This window comes from Anas platyrhynchos, chromosome 28, assembly GCF_047663525.1.
Source record: "Anas platyrhynchos isolate ZD024472 breed Pekin duck chromosome 28, IASCAAS_PekinDuck_T2T, whole genome shotgun sequence".
NCBI classification, from domain to species: Eukaryota; Metazoa; Chordata; class Aves; order Anseriformes; family Anatidae; genus Anas; species Anas platyrhynchos.
The window spans coordinates 435,548-455,200 of record NC_092614.1 but is presented as its reverse complement, the minus strand read 5'-3'; the positions used below and the strand labels follow the sequence as shown (position 1 = coordinate 455,200).

The 19,653-nt window shown below is 50.5% G+C and overlaps 2 protein-coding genes across 9 annotated transcripts in view; both read right to left on the bottom strand.

The window, feature by feature from the left end:
- Positions 1 to 7,814: 7,814 nt before the first annotated feature.
- On the bottom strand, positions 7,815 to 10,765 carry HOXB2 (homeobox B2). The gene is made up of 2 exons (XM_027445558.3): positions 9,978 to 10,765; positions 7,815 to 8,881 (listed from the first exon to the last, which is right to left on the bottom strand). The coding sequence occupies exons 1-2, from the start codon at positions 10,363 to 10,365 to the stop codon at positions 8,301 to 8,303; spliced, it is 969 nt and encodes a 322-aa protein (XP_027301359.1). The 5' UTR covers positions 10,366 to 10,765; the 3' UTR covers positions 7,815 to 8,300.
- Positions 10,766 to 13,339: 2,574 nt separating this feature from the next.
- The window catches only part of HOXB3 (homeobox B3), a 57,582-nt gene continuing 51,268 nt past the window's right edge, over positions 13,340 to 19,653 (bottom strand). For 7 of the 8 annotated variants that reach the window (XM_021276738.4, XM_005026164.6, XM_072028969.1 and 4 more), the window contains 2 exons: positions 16,817 to 17,370; positions 13,340 to 15,756 (listed from right to left, as the gene is read on the bottom strand). In XM_021276738.4, coding sequence (XP_021132413.1) covers positions 14,990 to 15,756; positions 16,817 to 17,252 — 1,203 coding nt within the window. In that variant the 5' untranslated portion in view covers positions 17,253 to 17,370 and the 3' untranslated portion in view covers positions 13,340 to 14,989. The remainder of the gene's footprint in view (positions 15,757 to 16,816; positions 17,371 to 19,653) is intronic. The other variant, XM_072028970.1, reaches the window with a different exon arrangement.

The following is a 19,653-nucleotide window of genomic DNA, read 5'->3' as shown; positions in this document are numbered from 1 at the left end:
GACGATGAAATAAAGTTACGAAGACAGAATGTCTTTTGTTGGAGAGAAACCATGCCCAGCTTAGCAATTGGAGGAATGGAATCAAAAATTGTCTGTGTCGGTGTAACCATCCTGCCCATCTTTTTATCCATCCATTTGTCCGTGTACCTACCTATCTCCACATTTACTTCTGCAAATATGAAATATGATATGTTTTTAAGGGCTTTAACAGTTCTGGAACTTCAGGCTCTGCTGTTCTACGGCAGACCTGGTTTGATCTTTCCCTGAGTCTGCTGTAAGACCGGAGCTTTCCTCTAGCAGAGTCCCTGTGATGAGTAGGTGGAAAGACACTGACTTCAGTCCGGCCACTCACTGCTCAGAGAATGGAAACATAGGTAGGCAACATTTATTTACTTGTTAGCAGAAGGGAGACAAGAGCACCCAACAATATGACGCCCACAGTCATTTGTTACTTGTCAGGATATTTACTACTTATTCAGCCTCTAGGAAGAACCAGGAGGGCACTTTTTTTTTTTTAATCAGGCCAAAAGTTCACTTTGAAAGGCATAAGCACGTTCTTTAGTTCAGAGGTTTGGCTGATGCAACCCGTTGGGGTAACATTTGTTAAGAAACGGCAATAGCATCAGCCCTCCTCCCATATTCAAATGCCCTCGAGAGAAGACGTGATATTTAGTCAACTACGTCTCTCGTCCATCAATAAAAAGAATAAAGAGAAACTATTTCCAGTGCTGTGTTAGTACTTATTCATGTATTCTGCAGACTTTGCTGATGCTGAGATATTCAAGAAGAAAATACTTTACGATACAAATGTTCTCTGAAACTGGATACCTCTTTTTTTTTTTTTTTTTTTTTTTTTTTTTGCATAAAACAGAAAACACAGAAAGTGATTATAGAGATTCAAAGCAACTCTCACGTAATTTCCCTTGCAAAAGAAATCGGTTTCTAATTTGATTCCAGGAGTGCTTTTTGTATTGTATTGTGTTCGCGCTTAAATTGAATGTATTATATTTAAACGATACTTACAATAGATGATTTATGGATGTAAAATGAAAAAAAAAAAAAAGATAGATGTTTATTTCATCCTTGAACCATTTGTTTCGTATTGTCTGATAATTTTGCACCATGATCTCACTCCACTGTTACATTAAGGGGGTGCTTTATGTCATTAAAATACAGCTGTCTTCTGGAACTGCAAAATTAGCTCCGAGATAGCTCACTTCTGCGGAGTTATGGAAGAAAAAGTTTTGCTATTAAGCTCCGCTCAGACCTGAGGCAGTTCTGGGGGGGTAACACAGCTTCTTTGGTGGACGGAATAATCGTATGGGACGGGATCAAAATTTTGGCCCTGGAACAGAGCAGAGATCCCGACCCACGCAGGAATAAAACGTGGCCCTTAGACCCCTGGAAGCCACTCCAAGCCATGGCTTCTTCGGGAAAAGAAGCCACTGAGGAGGTGGGCGTGTGAAAGCGAAGGTAGAGCTGAGACGGGGGTGCATAGAGGTGAAACCACTTCGGCTAAGAGTTTTCTTCCCCTCCGTGGAGGCAGTTGTCGCGCTCAAAGCATGGGGGGCTGGAGCCAATTTCCTCCCAGCAAGGGGACGTCGCCCTCCCGCTCGGGCGTTCGCCATCTGCTCGCGGAGCCCGGGCAGCGCAAGACCGGGCAGACTTCGGGGCGGCAGGTGCCGGGCTCCCCGGCCGGGGGCCGAGCCGCCTCCCGGCCTTCGGCGGGGCAGCGGCAGCCGCCGGCTGCAGCGGAACCGGGAAGCGGGCGGCGGGCGGGGTGCGCTGCGCTGCGTTGCCCGGCTCGGGGGACTCCGCTTCGGCCCGCTCTGCCCCGGCGCCGCCTTCCTCCCCCGGAGCAACGTGCTCTTCCCCAGAATGCACGGCCTGTGGCTGCTGCGCGGCATTTTCGAAAGCCGCAGCAGCAATGAGCACGCGAGCACACTGGGAATTGCCGGGGAACCGCTTTTCCAAATTTCCCTCCTAGCGCTGGAACCGCTATCAGGTCACTGCTGTCGTTATGCTTGGTTTTCGTTCCCTTTGCGGAGAAGGTGTGAGAACCAGTTTCGATACTGCAGGTGAAAGAAATACCAGACTATTGGTAACAAGCAGTCGCCTGGCGAGCATAATGCTATTATTTGCACATTTATTCCGTTAAAACCCCTTATGGAAAGTTGAGAGAAGGGAGGTGGTCAAAACATCCGAAGAAAATGTGTAAGTGGAGGTTCTCAAATTACCAGAGCTTTGCCTCCTCCCTCACACCACGAAAATAGTTAATTAGCCTTTAGTCATATCTATTGCTTGATTTTCACTCACGTGCTAAGGAAGACAGTAATTCTTCTGCCCCACCCCACCCCCCAAACCGACGGGATTAAAACAAAATATCTCGAGATGAGTGAGCGGAGAGGGCCAGTGGGGAGGTTTCAGGTCTTTGATTCCCGGAAAAAGAAACTGCGTTGCCCAAGAGAGCGGTCGGTCAGTGGAGGAGGAAAGGAGGGAGCACAAGGGGAGCTCCCTCCTCGGCCTCCTTCCAGCCCGGGGCCTGGCACGCCTCGGGAGCCATTGCCACCCACACCCAGCCCGATAAGCAGATAAGAACCGAGAATAACATCACTTTTCCCGCGAAGCTGTCGGTGGCAGGAGGCTTCTCGTGCCCAAACGCCCCGAGTGCCCTTGGCCCCTCCGCCCCCCGCGAAGCAGAGGGCCGTGGTGAACAAAACGTAGGGCAGCTCGTGGGCTTGCTGCCCCGCTTGGAAGCACACCCGCGCGCTTGCACTGTTAGCGAGGACGAGGCTTTGGGCCCCCTCGAGAAAACCACGCCTTTCGTTCCAACCCGATGAAGGCATCTTATTAAAATAAAGCTTTTATTGAGTGCAATGTCTTTCTTTTAGCGGCATAAAGCAAGCCCCGTGACACTCGGGACTGCAGCAGCCTGGGGAGAGACCAAAGGGAGATTTCGCCCTAAGAGCAGCTTGCTGAGACAACTTGCCTGACACGAAGGATAAGGCCCTTCTGAAGGCGTTTATTTCTTGTAAGAAATGTTTACCCGGGGCAGACTTGGGAGTTTTCTGTGCAGGCAACACAGAAGAAATGGAGCATTTCCAAAGGCTCCAGAGCACACAGAGTCTACAGATGCTTCATTTTGGAGTTTAAGATAACTCTCTGCGGAGAAAGTTTGTGTTGTGCGTAAGAAATGTCAGTTCTGGCTCCTCGTGGGGTGATTTATAAGAAGCAGCGATGACGCTCGGGATGCGTGTTTGGCTGCGGGCTTCGTTATCACCGAAAAGGACTTGTCCTTAGAAATTGTCAGAAATTTACAGTCTCGGTAACCATGTGGCATGGTTAAATCATAGCCTACTAAGCCTGAGTATATTTGAGTCTAAAAACTGAAGAGAGAAAATAATAATATGGGAAAATGCTTCAAAGTTTGGGATTCCAAAGAAATGCTGAAAGGAATCCCCTGCATGAGTTACAAGCACGGGGCTATCTCCGTGCTGTCCGTGCTGCAGAATGAATACGAGACACTTCAGATAAGATACAACGCTTCTTATCTGCCGCGCTCGGGGGCCGGCAGAAGGCCGGGCCAGGCCCCGGGGGCGGCTGGAGCGCGATGTCCTTTCTCGGGAATCTGCTGCGCCCCAAGAGCCGCCGGGCATTTGGCGGCTTGGCTTGGAGTCTGTTCGTGCAGATCTCTGGACGGGCCGTCACCATCCCCCGGGGGCGGATAGAAACCCTCTTAGCCGGTCAGAGAGACTTGGTTTCTGTTCTCGGCCTCTTGAGTGACATTTTGAGTGGAAGATTTGGGTGAGAAAGAACTGTTTCTGTATTTCTTTTTCTGAGCGTGGCACAACCCCTTCAAATCCCACCTCCTCGTGCATCGAAAGATCAAACTCCTCCCTCTGGCTTCGGGGAACCTGTCCTTATTGCCTGTGATTCGCATCGGCTGTGCCTCCGTGATCCCCAGGGCAGAAGTGCCTGTGATCCAGTCCACTCGTCTGGGCACCGAGGTTCGCTTAAGCCTCGGGGAGGAGATGTCTGTGTCCCTCCTGCGCACAGGGGCGACCTGCCCGGGGCGGCAGCCCCACTGAGGGGTGCAGGACCGGGACTGAACCGGGGAGCCCCAAGCCCTTCGGGTTCACTCCGGTCCCTGCAGTTATCAGCACCCTGCGGACCAGAAGTGGGCTAGCTCCACCTAGACCCGACGTGCTTGGCTTTATTCACATCTTCATCGGTATTGCCGGTATTGGTAGGTCAGCATTAGTGATGTCAACCGGCACGATTCTAAATAGTATCCCCCTGGCTTTGAGACCTAGGTTCACCTGGGTTAACAGCAGCGTTTCCTAATGTAGTTTCTCTGAATCCGACACTCATTTCCCCCTTAGAAGGGAAAGAGTAACCGGCAAAGTTGCGGTGGAGGCGGGAGGTGCCAGGAGGGTGAGCAGAGGAAGGTGCCCTGTCCCAGCTCCTTGCTTTGACGGTGATGGAGCCTTAGGAAAGTTTCTCAAGCTCCTGCCAGTCAGGACAGGGGTGCATTCAATGCGGGACAAATGCTACGACTCAGCTGAGAAAACAGAGTAGTTCCCGGAAAGCCGAAGTCTGGCACCGGCAGCTCCGGAGGGCGGTCGGGGTGATTCCCCGGGAGAAGTAAAACGCTTCCCACCTCTCACATCAAAGGCTCGGGGCCTGCCACTCGGTCTCGCCCGCGTTTCCTTCACAGAAGGTTTTCCACCCTGAGCCTTCCCATGGCTCTAACGGGTTAGTTCAACATCTTCAGGGCTTCAAGTAGCTCTTTAGCAAACACATCCCCAGACTAGACCAGCACAAGATAAATATTACTTTAGCATCCCTACAACACGTGTGAGTGTATCTCATTTGCATATTTCTAGGTTAATAATCGTGAGGCAATTGCACTGTTTTGACAACGATCAAGAGCTGAATACGCTTAATATGCTTAATGTATGCCCTCCAGTTGCACAGAACAGAAGGGCAGGGTTGCAAATATGCATTCCCCATTTGTTTGACATTTTGAAGAAGGTAAAGAATGGCTGAACTGATGGCGAAATCTTACAGTCATTCAATAATTTAGATTTTATTGAATATTCCCCTTCTTTCCTCCGACATTTCAGTCTTGCTAATTAGGACAAATAAGAAAGGGCCTGCTGTTAGCAAGGATAATAACTGGCGAGGTTCCATTTATTAAGTCACTTTCCGTGGGTGTAGAATTGATCTGTGGCTGTGACTGGCATGCTTTCTAGACCTGCAGCAACTTTGAGAAGTCATTACGACCTGCAGAAGGGCCCTTGTTAGAGATTTGTATTGATAAGGTGTCAGGGTGTACGTCGGTGGAGCCCCCCGCTCCCGCCCCACCCCGGGTCTGCTCCTGCGTGGGCCGCGCCGCATGGGGGACACCGAGGAGGGAGTGTGCGTCCCCCTCCGCCTCTCACTTCCCCTCCTGCCTTCCACGCGGAAAGGGCGGCTGTGCCGTGGAGATCCGCTGCGAGTTCCATTCGCCAAGAGACGCCAATGTACGCGGCTTCGGGTGAACGAGAACCCCCCCACACACCGGGCCCCTGGCGCACGGGACGCGCACACGCGTGAGCCCGGCGGGGCACGGGAGCGGCCCCGGCCCGGGCCGAGGCAGCGCCGAGCGCGGGGGCTGCGCGCCCCCCCCGCCACCGAACGCCGGCTCCAGCAGCCCCGCAACAAGCCCGTGCTCCAGAGTGCTGCGGGGCGGGGGGGGGGGGGGGGGGCGAGGGGGGATCTGTAAAGCACTGGAACAAATGGCGCTTTGATAGACAGCGTCTGGCAGCGCCAACGCTGCCGCTGAGTATGTTCCAGAAGCTGGAGATATTAAATAAACTTAAAGATAATGAATAGCCTTCTGTGGTACTTGGGCTGGGCCTGGGCTTTCCCTCCCCCGCCCCCCCCATCCTCCCCCGCCTGGCTCGAGGACTTCCAGAGCGAAGGAGTCGGGAGAGGGGGCAGCGCAGCGGGGGGCGACTCCCGGCCGGGGGCTGCAGCCCCCGCGGGCCGCGCACCGGCCGCTTCCTTTCGTCGACGGGAGGGTGCTTTTGGTAACGTTCACCTGCGTACCGTAACTGCCATCCACGTCCATTTTAAGCATAGACTGACTCCCTCCCGGAGCGAGCTGCTAGCAGGTCTGAAACGTCTGCTCGCTTGGTTGGGAGGGAGGCCAGCGGTGTCATTCCGAGTGAAAAGGTAGCCGTAAAACCAGCCTGCCTTTGTTCCGGCGGGGAGCGATAACCCAGATCTTCGCACAGCAATTTCGAGAACATCTGTCGAGGGCTCGCTTTCTTTCGTTTTATTTCTTTTTACTGCCCGAAGCAGAAAGCGAGCCCGGCTCCGACGCCCCCAACACGAAAGCACAGAACGAGCGAGCGCGTTCCCAGGCCCTGGCCCGCGGGGGGGCGGCTCCGCCCAGCCGCCGGAGCGCCGGAACGGCCCCGCGGGACGGAGACCACGGCCCCGGGGAGCCCCGCGGGGCCGGGCCCCTCCGGGCGCGGCTCGCTGCCCCCGGCCGCCGCGGGCCGCCCTTAGCCGGCCCTCCGCTGGCCCTGGGGCCGGGGCCGGGGCAGCGCCGTGGGTAGGGGCCGCTCGGCTGCTCCCCGCGCTCCCCTCGGCCCCTGCCCGCGGCGCCCCCGGGCTCGCCCCGCGCGCAGACGCCGCCCGCCGGGGCTCTACCGTGCCCGAGGAACCACCGGTGACTTAGCAAAGACGTAATGTGATTTATTTTGGGTGTCACCGCGATTGATTCCTGCGCTGACCCCCCTCCATTCATAAGCCTCCCCACCCCCTCCGCCTCGCGCCCTCCCTCCCTGATATGTGAGGTTTGTGTTTAAAATCGCACGTTGCTAGACCGCGTTCGTGAAGAGATCCGCGAGCCGAGACAGAGCTGCGCAAACTGCTGCGGAAGGAGACCGCAGATTTACGAGGCCGGAGGTTTTCTGGGTTTTGCTGCTGAAAAGACGGGGTATGAAAAAAAAGAATGCCTCTTTCAGGCTAATCTCTAGCCCCTCTGCCCTCTGTAGCATTTTTTTTTTTGTTGGCCAAAATGATGGCTCACACTACCCATGTTTTGCACTTACTCGAAATCCCCCTTTTTTCCGCCTTTTTTTTGTGGTAGTCGGGAACATTTAAAATACTTATAACTGCGATGTGGCACGTTTCTATTTCCTGCTGAAAGTGATGAGAGACGGAGGAGTGGGCTAACGGCAAGGGGCAGAGCTGACCGCTCCGGGCCTGGCTGCGCGAACGGCTGCAGGGGGCTGCGCCCCCGCCCCCAGCACGGGAGCGGAATGTGCGGGGGCTCCGCAGCGCTGCCTTTGTGCTGCCTTCCCCTCGGCCGAGCCGTGCTTTCGGGAGGGAGTCACAAAAACACACCAGCGAGTGTTAGCATGGGAAACAAATACCCGGCTTCGATTTATTAAAAATAATAATAATAATAACATTAAAAAACAAGCTCAAAGGAAACGCAGACAGAACGGAACAGGGCAAATATTTCTGACTCACGAAGACTCTTGCAGTATTAGTTGGGAGCAATTTCTTTTGTCCTCTCTCTCAGTGCACATGAACAGACTATAAAGACACCAGATTGCTGCAAATCAGGGAAGAGGAAGGAGACTGGTTTAGGAAAAAAAAAAAAAAAAAAAAAAAAAGAGATAACAATTTCGAATGAAATATATAGCAACCCACGTTTCTTAGTTTTGTAAAGGCATTTATTTACTCTATGAAAATAATGTACAATAAATAATTTGTCATTTACTATTAAAAGATTTTAATAAATAGTCTACATCTACAACTTAAAAAGAGGAAAGAAAATTCCTCTGTTTTATTATTATTATTATCATTATCATTTTATTAGGAAATCTAAAAGTCTCATTCTGATTCCTGAGAAAGTCACTTGAAGGATTTACAAATGTTTTCTCTCGAGGCCTGACATGTCTGATGTGCGTGAAAATAATCGGGCGCCGTCTTTAAAATAAATAAGAAAGAAGCCTGTAATTAAGAACCTGGTTTTAATTACAAAATAATAATAAAACCCCTACTCTTTTATGTGAGCCTTGTAAAATAAATACTGCGAGTGTGATTCGGGTCCTGCAACGCGATTCTCGGAAGAAAGAGTTTGGGGCACGGGGGGGGGGGGGGGTGATTGAACGAATGGTGGCTCGGGGGCGTTTTCGGGGGCGCCCCCCCCCCCCCCGCAGCCGGGGGCAGCTGGCAGCGGGGCCGGGGGCGCCTCGGCCTGGCGGGGCAGCAGCGGCAGGCGGGGAGCGGGCCCGCTACTGGAAATTCAGGTGCTGCAGCTCTGCAGCGCAAAGTGCGCTTGCAAAGAAGTCCAGGTCTTCCTCGGAGAAGTGGACGGGGCTCCCCAGGGAGTCCTGCAGGTCGGGGGAGAGCTGCAGGCAGGGCTCTGCCGAGAAGATGCCCAGCTCCGGCAGCGAAGGCGAGTCCCGGCCGCCGGGGCGGGCGCGCTGCGGGCGGGAGGCGGCGGCGCGGGGCTGCGCCGGACTCCGGGGGCCCCCGGGCGGCTCGGGGCGCGCCTGGCCGCGGCTGGGCCCCAGCGCGGGGCCGTCCTCGGCCTCGTCCAGGGGGTCGCTGCCCTCGTCCGGGCCGGGGCAGGCGGCGTCCCCGTCGGGGGGCTCTTTGTGCCGCGTCTGCCGCTTGTGCTTCATGCGGCGGTTCTGGAACCAGACCTTGACTTGCCGCTCGGTCAGGTCGAGAAGAGCCGCGATCTCCACCCGGCGGGGCCTGCAGAGGTATTTGTTGAAGTGGAATTCCTTCTCCAGCTCCAGGAGCTGCGTGTTGGTGTACGCCGTTCGGAGCCTCCTGGAGCCGCTGGTGTCTGCGAGCCCCTGGGTGTCTTAAACACACAAAACCGCACGTTGCAAAAGAGGGAGGGGGGCCGCTGCGCGGATGGAGGGTCTGGATCCGTCCCCTCCTTGCAGCGGGCAGGGCAGACCGTGCCTCGCACTACCGAGCGGGGGTGGGGGGAGGGTTGGGGAGCCGCTGCGAGAGAAATGTTTAATTAAGCTCTTCCCACTGTGGAAGAAGGTTGGAAATCGCTCTCCGGTACCCTTGCCCCCAAGGAGGAGAAAGGATTTTGCTCCCTGGCCTCTCCCTTTCTTCTCTGCCCACTTCGCAGACACGCAAACATGGGGAATTTCGACCCATTTTTCGTTCTCTCTTTTTTTTTTTTTTCCCTGCCAGTAGGTTAGGGACTGATGCTGTGGGCTTCGATTCCTGTGTTATCTGGCCAATGTGGTGTCCGCCTTTCTGCCTGAACATTTTTTACCTGAACGGCGCTAGGAAAATACATAAACAGTGAATTACACTTACACATTTTGTCCCGGGGGAAGGAGGGTCCCTGGCCAGGGTTACTGAGCTCCCTGGCCAAGGGACGCCTTGGAGAGATGTTAGTTTGCCTGGGGGTTGGAGGATTTGGGGGTGTATCAGTTTTGCGATGGTGAGCTGTCTCTCCCCACTGTGCTGGTTGTTGGGGAGCCCTGCTCTCCGTCTTTCTGCCTCCTCATCTTGCTCGCAGCAGCCTCAGGGTTACCCACCCGTCTTTCTTTCCTCCCTCCACTTTTTTTTTTTTTTTTTTTTTTCCCTGTAGGTTGTAAGGAAAATCAAGGCTGGGAGGGAAAGTCAAGAAAATGGAGCTGTGACTCAGCTGCCAAGTCCCCCCGCTGTAGCTCATAAAAAACCCGACTCCCCCGGAAATCTCTTTGCTTTCGCAGAAGTTGCAGCAATTTCTCTTTTATTTGCGGGGGGGATAAATACCCGTCCCCTCGGCGGTGTACATTGCTGCGGTGCATTTTATTGCGTGACACAGTTTCGGGGAGGCAAAGTCTGCTGGGGAGCCAGGGCAAGGCTGCTGGTGGGACGGCGGGGACTGTTCATCATTCGAATCCTCTCCGATTTCAGCAAACACCCCCTCATCCCCTTATTATACGAACCTGCGGGAGATCCTGCGGCAGGGATCGGCAACGAGGAAGATGATGGGGGGGAAGAGGAGGAAGACGAGGATGGAGCCTGGGTTGCTTTCTTGGACGATTTCTTCTCCTTCATCCAGGGGAATTCCGCTGCCAAGGGGCCGGGCTGTGCCGGAGGCTGGGGCTGGAGCAGGCCATGAGATGCTCTTTTTTGGCTCCTCGGTCTTCCTTGGCTGCTGGAACAAGGATTCAGGCTGAGGACGGTTTGCTCAAAAGGAGGAGGAATTAATGTCGAGTTCTTGATTGATGAAGTTTGAAATGTCTCCAGGACAGCGGGAAGAGACGTCAGGCACTCTGCGAGCGAAGGCTGGCTATTTATAAACCCGATCTCCCTCTCAAATTCAAAATTCATGGCTTTTCCAGGGCCCAGGCTTTAAAAAGCGGGAGGGGGGGAGGAAGGAGGAGGGGAAGAGAGGAAGAAATCTGAGGGCCTCAGTTTTTATGGCAGTGATGATGATGGTTCTCGGGCTTTTTATAATTGTTATATTGCTGATAATACAGGCGTATGGGGACCTTGCTCTATTAAACTCGAGACTGGGGCGAAATTGCAGCCAATTCGTGGTCACGTGGCCATCCGCGGCCAATGGCAGGCGGGGTCTGGTGGCAAACAGAACGCATTATTTTCTTTAATTGATTAAAAAAAAAGGCGAGAGAAGATCCCCAGAAAAGCATCCCCGCCATCCGTCCTCGGCGGGCTGCGGGAGGCTCCGCGGGACCAGCAGGCAAGGAGCTGCTGCCCGCACTGCCCGGTGCTGCCCGCACTGCCCGGTGCTGCCCGCACTGCCCGCACTGCCCGGGCTACCCGCATTTTCCGGTGCTGCCGGTGCCGGGCGGCTCCGCGGGGACACCGTCGCTGGGCTCGGGACATTTGGTTCCCCCCGGGGGAGGCGGACGTGGGAAAAGGGCCTTTGCCTGCCCGAGGTGCCCTCCCGCAGCCGGGGAGAAGGCCCCGAACCGCAGGCGCGCAGGGCCCTCGGCACCGCCGCGGGTACGGGCCCGCCGTGCGGATGCGTTGTGGGACGGTCCGGTCCGGTCCGCAGGTTTGTGGCTGAGCCTGGGCATGAGGCGCTTAGGAAATCAAGGAATCGTTTACGTCAAGTCCAGGTAGATCGGCCAGATTTACCTCGTTAAACTACTTTTAAAGAAACAGCGCAATCCTGCTTCCAAAGCTACACTCAACGCACCCGTTACGCTTTCCTTAAAAGCCAAATGTGTTTTTAAGGTCACAGATACCTTTGAAATCGCATTTCTGACTTCCCATCCTTTTTCTCCCCGTTTCTCCCTGCCAATGAACAGATCCACTTCCAGAGTTTACAAAATAAATAAAACGAAAAGTCGTTTCCCAGGAAGATTTTCTTTTTTCTTCTTCTTTTTTTTTTTTTTTCTTCCTTTATTTTTTTTCTTTTAAAGTGGCCAGGTCCACACAAACCGAAAAAAAGAGAGAAACGATCAATCTTTTTCTCGAAAGAATTTGACAGCTCAGCCTAACTCACTCAGCAAAGAACTTTGGCTTTTGCTAAGGAGTTACTTCAAGCAAGAAAGAGTCGAAAAGTTTAATCCAGGGCCCAGAATCTGGGAAGTGTAAAAAATAAAAAATTCTAGGGAAAAAAAAAAAAAAGTTGCTTGCTGCAAAATGGAAATCTGGCTGGGTTTTCGTTTGTTTGGTCAAGCTCCATTTCTCCCATTTTGCAGCAGAGGAGGATTGGCAGGCTGCATTCACACAGGGAGAAGCCTAGAAACTTTTGTCAGTTAAAGCATCCGTGTGGGTGGCACGGGTTTTAGAGAAACACATAATAAATCTAAAGCTGAACTAGACACCCAACCACAGTTTAGCAAAATGACAAATAAAAATTAAAATAATAATAAAAACTAAAACTAAAATTACAAAGCGCACTTCGATTGAGGGCTTTAGAGTTTGGTAGAATTTCCCTAAAGATTTATTATCCGTGTATGTGGTCATCGAAATAAACATAAATCCTGTCAGATAGAGACTGATGTCTTAATTCATAGTTTGTTTTCCGATCATTTCTTGCTTTTTTTGGACTGAAGTGGCGTTTTGACGGTTTCAGGCTTTGTCTTTAGGCTCCTGGTTCCTCGTTGCTCTCCGAGGGCGCGCGGTGTGGTTCACCGGGGGGCTGGGGTGCAGCAGAGGAATTTGGGGTGTAAAAGGGATGCTGCCCCAACGGGATTCACTGCTTTTACTGACACTGAAGTGCCGAAACAAAACAAAACAAAATACAACCGGGAAAGAGTAATTTATTTTTTTTTCCCACGCACCATGCGGAGGCAACAGGAACAAAAATAAATCCCCGTACTCAAGGGGAGAGGCATTGCCCAGCAGCAAGGAATCCGCACGGCTAGCGAGCGGTTGGGAAACGCACCCGTTTAAGACAAAGCCGTGTCTGCGCCTGCAACGGGGGGACACAGATCGGGCCGGAGGCTGCGAGGATTTACAGGGCCGGAGGCAGGCGAGAACCCCTCTGACGGCAGCACGAGCTGTGCCGCGCTGCGTGCTCGGTATCGGCTTCTCCGTGCCGATTTTGAACCAGTTCCCGGGAATCCCGGCCACAAACCCAGCAAATGGCGACCGGGACGTGGCTCTGAGAGCACCGCATTCAGCGACAGGGGAAAGAAACCTCCCCCGAGCCGCAGCCCAGGCCAAGCTCCCTTTATTTGTCCCGGTCCCCATCGCAGCGCGCACGCTGTTGTGCTTTTACGTGACGGCCTCCCCGAAGGGCGAATCGCTCCCTGCACGGGGCGGCACAGCCCAGCGGCAGCGCTGGGAGGAAAAGCGGCCCCGGGGCTCCGTGCTGCCCCGTGCTGCCCCGTGCTGCCCCGTGCTGCCCCGTGCCGTCGTTGTGGCTGTTGCCCTGGGAGCCGGCGCCGCTTCTCCGCCGGCCGGGCACGCGGCAGGCCCGGTGGCGTGGTGCTGCCGGTGCTCCCCGGGACCTCCCAAAGCCCACCCCGCCCGGCAGCCCCTGCCCCTGCCCCTGCCCCTGCCCAGGGCGCGTGCCCGCGGCCGTGCCCGCGCAGCGCCTCGGAACTCCCCGCGCGCGGCCCGCGCCCTTTGTGCGCCGCCCGCCTTTGTGCTCGCGGCGGCCCAATGGCAGCGCGGCCCCGCGCCACGTGACCCCTTTGTGCCGCGGGCGGGAGCAGGCCCGGGGCGGGAGCGGCCCCGGCCCCGGCTCCGGCCCCTCCGGGACCTCGCTCGCTCCTCTCCCCCCCCGCTCCCTCTTCTGCCCGTTCTTCTCCTTCTATTTTTTTTTTTTTCTTTTTCGTTTTCGTTTTCTCTTTCTCTGCTTTTAAATCCGACTGATGGGACGAGATAAAATTGATAACAGAAAGTTTATTCAAGAATTGCTCAACAGACGACCCTTAAGCAAGGAAATAAAATAACTACTGTAAGAACAAAGAAAACTCCGGAGAGGAGGGCGAGGTGGGAGGGAGGGGTCAGCTCTAGCTCTTCTAACCGGGACTATACAATTACAGGCTGGTTCTGCTCTCATGCCTCCAGTAGAACTAATTACATTATTCATAAGTACGAAGGTAACATAAAACTACTGGTCTTTCTAAATTACAATAACTAAAATAAGCTTGTTGTACAATGACGAGGAAACACAATGTCCTTTATAACAAGTAAATACTAAAAAAGTACAATTTGATTCTTTTTTTTTTTTCCTCATATAAATACATAATATTGGGGATAAATAATACAAAAAGGAAAATATTTTAAACTGGCTATAACCAATAAATATATATGAATGTTCACCAGAACACACACCTATTGAAGGACATCTCGACTGAGTTGGACGGACGCCCTTCAAAGTTGTTTTTATACCCATTATATGTAAACTCTAAGTGCAACAAAGATGTCCAGACAAGAAAGCATTAGCAAATACTAGAGATCCATTCACTTCTGCTTCTATTGGAGGACATTCCATTTGTTCAAATATACCCTGTTTTCACGTAAGGTCAGGAGAAGAGGAGTAAAGAAGCATAGGACTTCTAAGTCTTAAGATTGCTTTTCTGTCAATGAACCCTAAGAAAAATCCCCCCCGCTCCCCCCCCCCCCAAAAAAAAAAAAAAAAAAAAAAAAAAGTCAGCCAACGGTGTCTCAAATGGAAAAATGGAAACTTCACATCATCAGTGGCAAAGGTGGAAAAATATTCAGACCTGTCAACTCTTTCTTCCTCTCTTTGGACTGCTGTTAGTGTGGGTGGGTTTTTAGGCATTTCAGAAACTTGTTTCCTGAACCTTTTGCAATTCTTAGACCTCTCTTATTCTATTTTTTTTAATTATTTTTGAGAGGGGAGGTGGGGTAAGAGGGAAAGAGTGTGAATTCTACATGTTGGCAGGTGTGTATATTTGCAGTTTATGTGGGGATTTGTGGGAAGTTACTCATCAAAAAAGGATGCCCTTCCTCAGAAGGCTGGAAAGGAAAGCACAACGTTTTTCTAGAGAAGAAGTTGAAGGGGAGGATAGTTTTCTTGGGAATCTCTTTTGATATCCTATGTGGACAGGTGTGTATGTTTCTGTAGATGCAGAGACACCAACTGTTTAAGATTTGGCTGGCTGGCTATTCTGCTGTCCACTGTCCAAGGATTACCATTGGTAATCGGTAGTTTGTTTGAAAATTAAGGATGTTGCTGCTAAAAAATCTGCTAGATTCCCACAAATCTACCCAAAAACAGCTTCAGAAGCATTTGTGTTGACCCACAGGAGGTATATCTCTTCAGAGAGAAAGCTGCTTTTGTCAGTAAATACTGAAATGATTGGAAATTGTGCCTAACGGAACCCAGAAATAATAACGGCAAGCACAAAAACCTAAGAACGAAAGAAAAAAACATCAACAAAATAAAAAAAATAAATAAATAGCTCGACACAAATGCTTCTGAAGCCAGTCCTGCCCTCTTCGCCTCCTTTCTGTCCCATGTCTGGGTCCCATCCAGTTGGCTCGAGCCTGTCCCTGCTCCCTATCACAGGTGGGTCAGCTTGGGCGCCTCTTGGATTCTGCCCTGAGAAGATGCGTGGTGCGTGGAAAGGTCTGTGTAGGTGGGGTGGGTCTCGCATGGTCCGTGGTGCTGGCTCGGAGGCATCTGCGGAGGCCCGCTGTAGTCCATGCTGGCTGCCTGGGGATGTGGCAGGTGATTGAGGCCGTAGAGGGACGGGCCAGAGGTGGGCATAGAATCCACATAGTTACCTCCAACATAGACGGGACTTCCCTGCATACTGGGAGTCCCGTAGGTCACCCCATTCCCTTGTAACACGTGGGGGTCGTACTCAGGGGCCGTGTTGGTGTACTTCTGTTGGGAGGGGCAGCCTTTGATGGGGTTTTGGTAGTTAGTTGGCATGGCATAGGCATTTTGGTGGGGCTTATTGAAGGAAGGCGGTGAGGGGGCATCGTAGTTACTGCTCATGGTGTGCAAGGCATTCATAAATCCGGCAGAGGATTGCATTGGCTGGGGCGGGCTGCTGGTGGGGGAAGGCCCTCCAGAAGAAGACCCCATGCCTTTTGACTTCTGATCTTTCTTATACTTCATCCTCCTGTTCTGGAACCAGATCTTGATCTGCCTCTCACTGAGGTTCAACAGGTTGGCCATCTCCACACGGCGGGGCCTGCACAAGTAGCGGTTGAAGTGGAATTCCTTCTCCAGCTCCACCAGCTGAGCGCTGGTGTAGGCTGTGCGGGCTCTCTTTGAGGCCGAGGAGCCTGGAGGGCTTTTCTCGCCACTGCAGGTTTCTGCTGGCCGCGAAATGAAATAAAAGATAATTACTTACATGCAGAAATTGAATGCATCGTTTCTTAATAAATCCTGGAACAGGCACAAGAGTTCGACCCCCCCCTTCCCTCACCCCCTTGCATTAGCCTGCACTCCATAATCATGTCATTTATTAAGAGTTCTGTTCTCCAAAGCTGCCCCTGGTTTATGAAAATTTGATCATGTCATGTAGAAAAGGATTCCAGGGCCATTTATTTAGGAGTCGATTATTTTCAACAGATAATTTTGAGAAAATAATATTTGGCAGGGGGGCACTCACTGCAAAGCCAATTAATATTAACATGGGTCAGTGTTGGGAGGTACTTTGTTTTCCAAGGTGTTAATACACACACACACACACATCTTGTGTGCAGCTCATATTTGTGTAACAGAAATATTTACACGCACATTGTTTTACACCAAATTGCATTTGTACCTATGTTTTTGTAATATAAGCATGTCTATACTAGATAAACAATACTAATGTAGTGAAGTGCATGCTGCAGAGCTTATGTGAATACATTTGTCACAACAGTGCTATTTCCATACTGATTTTTTATCTGCGATTGCATTAGAGATGCATGTGTGTATGCATGCAGAAATATCCTTGTATTTATGCATATGCTCCCTATAGGCACACACAGTCAGAGAGCACTGTGTTTACTCCTGTGTCTGGAGGCAGAGAGGAAGGAAGAAAACAAGCACTCGGCTTTCTCATCTCTAGATTGATCAGGGGTGCACATCACTGGGTGTCTGCATCTGCATGGCCAGACATTGGCTGTGTACAGCTGCCTGGCTGCACTTCCCCGAGGTGCCCTGGTTATGTTCAGAAGAAACCAAGGGTTTGGTCAGCACTGCAGGATGGGCCAAGCCTGCTTGGCCCAGCCGGTGTGTGTGGCTAGTGGCCTTGGGATCATGCCCAGCACCTGGATCCTTGCTGGATCCTTCCCCCCTATCCTTCCTCCAAAAAAGACCCCTCTGGACAGTGGCTCTGTTACCTCACAAGTTAGGAAAGTGGATGGTTAGAAGAGCAGAACAGTGTACCTGTGCTAGGGGAAGTGTTTTTCTGTTTGGAGTTTTGCCTCGATTCTTTCATCCAGGGGAAAATCTGCTTGGTGAGACTGGCATTTGCACTGAGGTTGGCTTTGCTGGGGGCACTTTTACTGCTCCCCGACTGGTTATTGCTGTTGTTACTGGTGCTGTTGGTGGCAGGGTTTGGGGGCGGCGAGACAGTTGGAGGTGGATGGTGCTCCTGGGGTAAACTTGGACGCATGCAGCTCCCATTCAGGTCTTTACTTTTTGTGTGAGGGGTTGTGTTGCCAAGGGACTGGAGGGAACAGGCAGACCTCTGGTAGTCGCTCTCCACATGAGAGCCTGGCTGGAAGGGCTGTTGTGGACCCTCGTAGCCGAACCCGTTGGTGCTCCCATAGGAGTAGCCCCCAAAGAGCGTGGAGCTGTCGTAGTATGTTGTCTTCTGCATCTCTGGGATTCCCCAAAATGATTTTTCTGGCTACCAGGGTCTTGACACCCCTATGGCAGAACATTGGCACCCCAAGGCCACGTGACAGGCCGTTTCCAGCTGTCTATTGGAAGCTGACCTGAAAGGTTAGGAGAAAACACACAATAATAGTACCCAGCCTATGAATCCATCTTGGAGCCTGAAAGGCACATGACATGAATAGGGTCCTGCAGAACAGGGTGAACAGATGCTTTGAGCAGATTTTGTCCTGTGTGCAGCCTAAGAAAGCTCATCAGATGTTTTAGTGCAAAAACGTTGAGCTGATTTTTGGGGATAGTTTTCCTGGTTGTTGTTTGTTAGCCCCTTTTTTTCTCAGAGCATAACAACAAGGTTGTATAACTACGCACATGCTCAGTAAGTACATGTGGTTACATCTTTATACGTCTATTTACATCTGTATTTATCACTCATCTCTCTATATATACACGTAGGAATACACACATATACCCACAGAGGGGGGGTACACATGCAAATCCATGTGCAGTTGTGCACATTAACGTAAATACAATAATATGGAACAGATAATTGCTGGCTACAAGCATGAGAGGAATGAGAGTCATGTCTTCTTATCCCTGACCTATTAAAATCAGCCGTTCACAGACATAAAAAACAACAGCATGTTTTAGACTCAGAACAGTATGCTAAGTTTATTGTAAGGCCACTCTCTGGTATATTTGTTCTAAAACTGAAAACAGCCAATAGTTGATATGTTTTATCCAGGTAAAAGTGTCCTGACACAGTTGGCTCAATTTGCTGTTTACACAGAGACTCACAGTGTCTTTGGAATTCGGGGCAAATATTTTAAGCAGATTTAAGCAGGGGCATGAATTCAAGAATGTGCTTCCTTCGGCCTGTTTGTTGGTCTCTCTCTCTCTTTCTTTGGCAGCACAGGTTGTATTTAGAAAACATACCCTTTTGTTGCCTGCACTACTCCATACTCATTGCTCTTGAATCTGGTACTATTGTTGCCAAGATGTAATTCCAAAAGCAGTTTAATTGCCTTTTTTTTTTTTTTTTTTTTTTTTTCCCTTAGAAAACGAATGTGTCACCAGACCATTTGCTCCTAACTTTGTAGCCCGTCCATTTTCCATAATTCCTCTCTCCCCAAGTCCAAGCCCTAGAAGTATAAAAACCCAATTGAACACCTCAAATCACAAAATGAAACCTTTCTCTTTTCTTTCTCTCTCTCCATCCTTCTCTTTTTCTTTCTTTCTTTCTTTCTTTCTTTCTTTCTTTCTTTCTTTCTTTCTTTCTTTCTTTCTCTCTCTCTCTCTCTCTCTCTCTCTCTCTAGCATAAACTTTCTCTACGATACAGAGTAGAAATGCCCTCAGAAATATGAAAACTATTATTACTGAAAATAATCTGATGTGTAGCTAACATCTTTTAAAAAGGCAGTAACTTCTCTCTGCAGCTCAGAGTTTGCAAGGAGCCACTGAACATTTTGCTTTGAAATTGATATCCATTGTATATTTAATTGTATCTATTGTATATTTAATTTTATCTGGGCTCTTTCATTCTCTAAAATTAAAATAAAATAAAAATAAAATAAAATAAAATAAAATAAAATAAAATAAAATAAAATAAAATAAAATAAAATAAAATAAAATAAAATAAAATAAATAAAATAAAATCTGCAGAGATGGAATCTAATGTGATATTTCTGAGTACTGGGGTTTAACAGAAGCCACAGCTCAACAATAAATAACATCTTTTTTTTCCCTTCCCTTCTCTTCCTTGACTGCTGTGTTCCTCTGCCATGGCAGATGAAACCTCCATATACTTCTAACACAGCCTCAGACAGTGTCCACGAAGGGACTGGTTTGCTTTTTACACTGATTAAATCCTTTATGCATTCCCAAATATGTATTGTATCTTCCACCGAGATGTATTATTGTCTATAGGGAGAATTATATCTTTGCTGGGAGTTATTCTCCTCTGGTTCCCGCACCATGATAAATAAGTCTTATTAAAAAGTATACTCCAGTACCCTAGCTGAGAAGCTGTGAATTAATTAACAAACAGCAGCGCTGTTATTATGAATACGTTTGCTGAAGATGTCTAGAAGGGCAGAGGTGGGAATTTCTCCAAGGCCTTCCTGTCTGGCATAGGTTTCTTAAAAAAAAAAAAAAAAAGGAAAAGAAAAGAGAACCGAGTGAAGAGGCTCAGCGAAAACAGCTAAAAATAACAGCGATTAAAAAAAAAAAAAAAAAAGCCCATAAAATAAATTTACAACCCCCTTTGCCCAAAAGCTCTCTCGCTTGTGGCTTCCAGAGATTTGCTTTGTACCTCATCTCTCAGCGCCTCACAAATGCCGCTCATTTATCTTTGCCGAGGACGGCCGCAATCCTAATTATTTACTCC

Excerpts from the sequence above, each read along its gene's own strand:
- HOXB2 (XM_027445558.3), bottom strand. The coding sequence starts at position 10,365 with ATGAATTTTGAATTTGAGAGGGAGATCGGGTTTATAAATAGCCAGCCT. Across the intron at positions 8,882-9,977 it reads TGCCGCAGGATCTCCCGCAG|ACACCCAGGGGCTCGCAGAC; the intron begins GTTCGTATAATA and ends TGTGTGTTTAAG.